The sequence below is a fragment of the Oncorhynchus mykiss genome, chromosome 2 (genome assembly GCF_013265735.2).
Source record: "Oncorhynchus mykiss isolate Arlee chromosome 2, USDA_OmykA_1.1, whole genome shotgun sequence".
Lineage (NCBI taxonomy): Eukaryota > Metazoa > Chordata > Actinopteri > Salmoniformes > Salmonidae > Oncorhynchus > Oncorhynchus mykiss.
The window spans coordinates 94,145,084-94,150,430 of record NC_048566.1 but is presented as its reverse complement, the minus strand read 5'-3'; the positions used below and the strand labels follow the sequence as shown (position 1 = coordinate 94,150,430).

Here is a 5,347-nt window from a genome sequence, read left to right as displayed (position 1 = left end):
AGATTTTCAGTGGCGCACAGATAGAACGAGACTGAGATTTAACCGGATGAATAAATGTGAAGCATCCGGTTGGCGTTTCCACTCACTACCAAATATGGTGGTGAGAGGAAGAGCAGCGGCCGGCGGTAGAAAAATATAGATTTTGGCCGACAATTTCCACAATGGAACGTTTGATCTCAAAAAAGTTTTCGGTTTTTAAAACTATAATATGTTACGAACAGAGTGGACTGATTTTTGTATACTTTGTTCTTTGCCAAAGTTTACAAAAATTGCGTTGTTTAGAAGGAGTGCAAGGGAGAATTGAGCTAATGCACACGCGCACCTTAGAGTAGGCGTTCCCTAACGGAAATGCATGCCCACTATGATTAATTTAAAACGCTGTGATCTATCTTAGGTTAGTTAAACATCTTTGAGTGGTGTTTCCTCCAAACGGACCAGTTGCGCATAAAAACAAATGCGTGGTGACGTAGTGCACACATGTATTTTTTTCTGTTTACGTTTATATGTTCCGAATAAAAATGTAACGTTCAATGTTTCCATCGAATTTTAAACTACCGATTAGTTGTCACGAAAACGGTTGCGTTAAATAGCAAATGTACCTACTCTAGTCTTGGCACGTGAGCTCGAGCAAACTGCTCGCAGATACAGTGCGAGGAAGGCTTCTCTACAATAAAATGATGGATGAGAGCGAGAATATTTTTTTTGTCAAACGTCAGTCAAGCGTCGATCAACATGTCACCAGAATAGGACGTTCGATATTTATTGTAAAGCAGCATCAAGCTCATCACCGCCCTTATTTCATCTGTAGCCTAATAAACTGCATGGTTTCCCTAGTAGGTCCACACACCATATCATCGCACTACCCCCCCCAAAAAAATTGTTGCAGAGAAAATTATACTCGAGAGTGTGCAAACCTGCCAACCTGACAACGATTGGTACAATTTCACAGAATAAAAATACACATCGTTTGTTCTCATCTTTAATTTCCTGAAGCCTTTTCCCCCCTCCATTTTCAAAGGACTATACCCTATTTTCAGTCAAGGTAACACACATTTTATCCATTGGATTACAATAACTAAAGTGCTATATGGGTCATACATCAACATATCACAATGACAAAGCCAGCTAGTAACAGTGGCGAAACATACGCATTACAAAAGGAGCTGGCTTTAAAATATTGCACATGACATAAACTTGGGCACATATTCATTAAGCGTCTCGGAATAGGGTTGCTGTCGATCCAGGATCAGTTCCGCCTTACCATGTAAATGTTATTCACGTTGATCTAAAAAAGGCAAAACTGATCCTAGATAAGCACACCTACTCAGAGAACATTTCTGAATACAAGCCCAGGAGAACAGATATTTCTAGTCTATAGACTAGTGAAACATGAGGTAACGGGGTGGTTATGAGGTGTTGGATGAGCAACACTGGATTTTATTTACACCAATGTTAGCTTATAAATTAAAGTGGTCCATGCAGACAGCAGATGAGATGTTAAAGTTCCTCCGGAGTGAAAATCATAATGCAGCTAGCTACATCAACAAAAAGTAGTTTACATGTTATGATCTTTGCCAATACAAGTTCTTGTCGATCTGAATATTTCTTTCCTAATTTCAACTTAAAGTGGCGAGCATCCCTTAACACACAAAAAAAAGGTAACTTCAGGCAGCATCAAAATGCTGCCATACAGTTTCAGTACATGTTCTGATGGAACATTTTTGCAGACGTTGTTCTCCATTTATCAAACAAAAGCAAACCTGTCACGGTTCATTATCCACACTGTTTTGTTCCAACCAAAAGGCTGCTGGATTCACACAATGGAGCTGTACGCTATACAAAATACTACATGCACAGAGAAAATGTCTAGGTTCAGCAGTGGTAGTAGTTACTGAAACTATTTGGCTGACGAATTACAATAACAAAGCTCAAGTGAAAACATTCTCCCATGAAAAAAAATTAATTGCTCTTGAACAATTGAAGTTGCTTAAGGCAACAATACTGATACTATGTTCAATTGCATATTTAGGTTTGCAAGGGACTATATAATGAATAGCTGAAAAGCGTCTCCTTAAAAATCCTATGTAAATATTAAGGGGGGGGTTTCGAAATATACAGTATATAGAATGATATATATAATTCTAAGTAGCTAATAAAAATCTGGATCCAGATTAGACTTAACACAACCCAAAAAATATTTCTCTACAACATTTACATTCCTAACCATAGTGTGAGAAATATGCTTCAAAAGCTTTTCAGTGCTGTAATTAAATTGTTAAAAATTACAAACTGAGTGTGCTAAAAAGTGTTTTCATTAGCTACTGTGACTCAACAAAATAGCAATGACCAGCACTTAGGTCACAGCAGCAACAAAAACAGCTTGCTCCCGCCACAGGGGCCTATGTGCAAGCTGTGCCAAGGGTCATGTTCATTAGAGCACAACGTAGAGAAACATTTCAAAATGTTATGCAATGGAAAACAAGCCTTGCTTATTGGACAAGTTCAGATAGTACCTCCCCATTTCAGGCTGCTTTCTTCCATTTCGTGCCTGATGAACACGACCCAGAGGATGTGGATACCGACAAAAGACCTCTGTCCTCAGGAGCCAGTGCAGTCAGTGTACGTGGTGACCATGTTCCCCCTGCGCTGTGTCACTGTTCTGCAGTGTTGCTTCGTTGTAGTACCCTGAAATGTGCTCTCCGTCCGCTTAGTAGTGTCCGTGTCAAAAGTAAACATCTTCTCCATGTCGTCAAACATGTCATCAAAGCCGCCACCACCACCTGCTGCTCCAAAGACACCCTGGAAGTGTCTCTTGCGTCTGCTGTGGTGGGCCTCCTGGTGGGCCCGGAAGTGATCCTCGAAGTGCCTTTGGTGATGGGAGTGCCGGTTCTGGTTGTAAATATCAAAGTCCTTGAACATGTCGTTGAAGTTGAAGGGCTGGTGGACGTTTGGACCGTTTCGGTCTTTGGTTATGTCATTATAGAATGTGCCGTGACCAAACTGGTCATACTCTTGTCTCCTCTTCTCATCTGATAATGTTTCATATGCTATAGATGACAGAAGTGCAAGAACAGTTTTCAGATCATAGCAATGATTCTATTAGCAGTACAGTGTCAAATAAAAACACTAGTTTTGCACAACAATAATGTCATTTGGCTACAGCACAATAATAAAGAAAGAACACACTGGAAGGAATGTGAGAAGATGGACATTTTTACATAAATAAAAGACAAGAAAGAGTAAAGAATAATAAGAATATTTAAGATGACCAAAGTTGATATTTAGTTTAGAGTGATCAACACAATGTTAAGTATATTTGGAGTTTCTTTTGTACACATCATTTCCAGTGTTACACTCAAGGTGCAGGTTGATGGTCACTAGACTAGAAGCTGAATGTTGTTATGGATTATTCTCATGTCTGTTGATAGTGATTGACTCCAGACTGGAGGTAAAAGAATCGAGGACACTGATTATTCACGGCTGTATTGATGACATTCTGTGAACACCGTGTGATTCTGTAGCAGCTGACCAAGTCACTGCCTGTTTGTTTTGACTTCCTACAAGCCTCTCGGGCTGGTGTTTACAGAATATGTTGTGCTCTCTGATTAGGATACAAGGGCCTACGCTGAGAAGGCCAGTTAGACATTTTCTCTACTTCTGCTCTGGAGGAAACACACTGTTGCAACTTGTAATAAACCGGAATTACTTTTGAATTACTTCTCTTTTGTTCACCTTGAGTTTCCTATTACACTTACCCTCAGCAATTCCTCTGAACTTTGTCTCAGCATCTGGGCTCTTGTTCTTGTCTGGATGATACTTCATTGCCAGCTTGTGAAAAGCCTTCTTTATCTGACGCTCGTTGGCATCTTTCCGCACACCCAGTATGTCATAGTAGTCCTTCTTGGCAAGTATCAACTCTGTTATCATCAGGATACACACTGCAAATGTTAACGCTGACTGTGCAGTTGCCATGGTGCTGGTGGCGTCTGTAAAGTAGATATGGGGAGAGTAGAGGAACAGTTGAGATCCCAGAGCTTGGCCTATACGTCTATGGTTGAGATAAGCTACACTACAGCATACATACATGTTCAAAACTTCAACGCATTGAAACCAGTGCCAGTTGTGATTTATGCAAAAGAGTGAGCAGAAAAGGCCTTAATGTCTACTGGTATTAATATAATCTCCAACACAAAGATCACCCTGTTCCCACATAATCTTGTATAGCAGCTTTAGTTAAACAGTGCCTTGAGTTGAGAGCAGTGATACAGCTATTAAAATTTAAACTGATCATCTGCATAGCTCACACTGTGAGTCACGGTCATCTTGACTAACGTTAAGCAATATTGATGGAGCCAGCCAGACAAATTGAGCCTGATTGAGTGAAGTATGAACTCCCTAAGAAAAAAAAAATCAGTTTACCTGAACGTACACGACGTTACCAATATTAATCCCAATGAAGCTGGCACAACAAACGACATTGCTGAAGATGTTAAATTAAATTAGCTTGTTATTTAGCTAGTTTATATATTGGTGGTTAGAAATTTTTAGCTAGATGGCTAGTTAAGCATTTATCGCTAGCAAGCCTGATTGCCCAGTGAATCTAAACAACCAATAATTCAATAACACTAATAATGAAGTTTATGCGAGGACACATAGCTGTGACAATACAGCTTTGCTTACCTTTTTGCTGAACTGCGAAGGATAACTTCAGTTGGCTAGCGGTTATCGCGTCGCTCTATTTTGACGCTCCGTTACGCTAAACGAAAACAACACGAATCGCAATGTGATTGGGCAGCACCCTACCCAATGATTTCTGACTCCGCCCTTACTTCTTCACTTTCCGCGGGAAAAGAAACATGTAGAAGCGTTTTTTTTAAATGGAATAAATTGCTAATTTGCCAACGTGAGGCCTAGATCGAATTTTAGTTTCGTAATGCTTAGGTTGTTATGCATGTACTGGTGTAAATGGACGCTGTAAATGGTATCCCCATTTTCCTCTGTTGAAGACGACATGACCACAGATATAAAACACTGATTAATTTAACCTTTATTTTATCAGGGAGCCATTATGAGACCACGGTCTCTTTTACAGATGAGCCCCGAACTACATAAATTACAGAAAATACACTCATCAATATAAATACAAAATGCAAGTAGAAAGAGAAACATGGTCATAAAGAACAACCACCTTCATCAGTAATAAGGTCCTCAATCAGCCTTCTGAATTGCCCTAGAGGCATCAAGTGGCTCCTGAGTGACGCAGCGGTCTGCTTGAGGTGTCACTACAGACACCCTGGTTCGAATCCAGGCTGTATCACAACCAGCCGTGATTTTATTTATTTATTTT

At 40.0% G+C, this 5,347-nt stretch overlaps 1 protein-coding gene across 2 annotated transcripts; it reads right to left on the bottom strand.

The window, feature by feature from the left end:
- Positions 1 to 963: 963 nt before the first annotated feature.
- Positions 964 to 4,768, bottom strand: LOC110500011 (dnaJ homolog subfamily B member 9). 2 transcript variants are annotated; one of them, XM_021577124.2, is made up of 3 exons: positions 4,681 to 4,768; positions 3,756 to 3,986; positions 964 to 3,047 (listed from the first exon to the last, which is right to left on the bottom strand). In XM_021577124.2, exons 2-3 carry the CDS (start codon positions 3,970 to 3,972, stop codon positions 2,599 to 2,601), a joined length of 666 nt encoding a protein of 221 aa, XP_021432799.2. In that variant the 5' UTR covers positions 3,973 to 3,986; positions 4,681 to 4,768; the 3' UTR covers positions 964 to 2,598. The 2 variants fall into 2 exon arrangements, with proteins under 2 accessions (XP_021432799.2, XP_036815365.1); XM_036959470.1 differs by lacking the exon at positions 4,681 to 4,768 and adding an exon at positions 4,420 to 4,678.
- Between the last annotated feature and the right edge of the window lie 579 nt (positions 4,769 to 5,347).

Coding starts and splice junctions, on each gene's coding strand:
- LOC110500011 (XM_021577124.2), bottom strand. CDS start 3,972: ATGGCAACTGCACAGTCAGCGTTAACATTTGCAGTGTGTATCCTGATG. Junction 3,048..3,755: donor GTTCAGAGGAATTGCTGAGG/GTAAGTGTAATA, acceptor TGTCATCTATAG/CATATGAAACATTATCAGAT.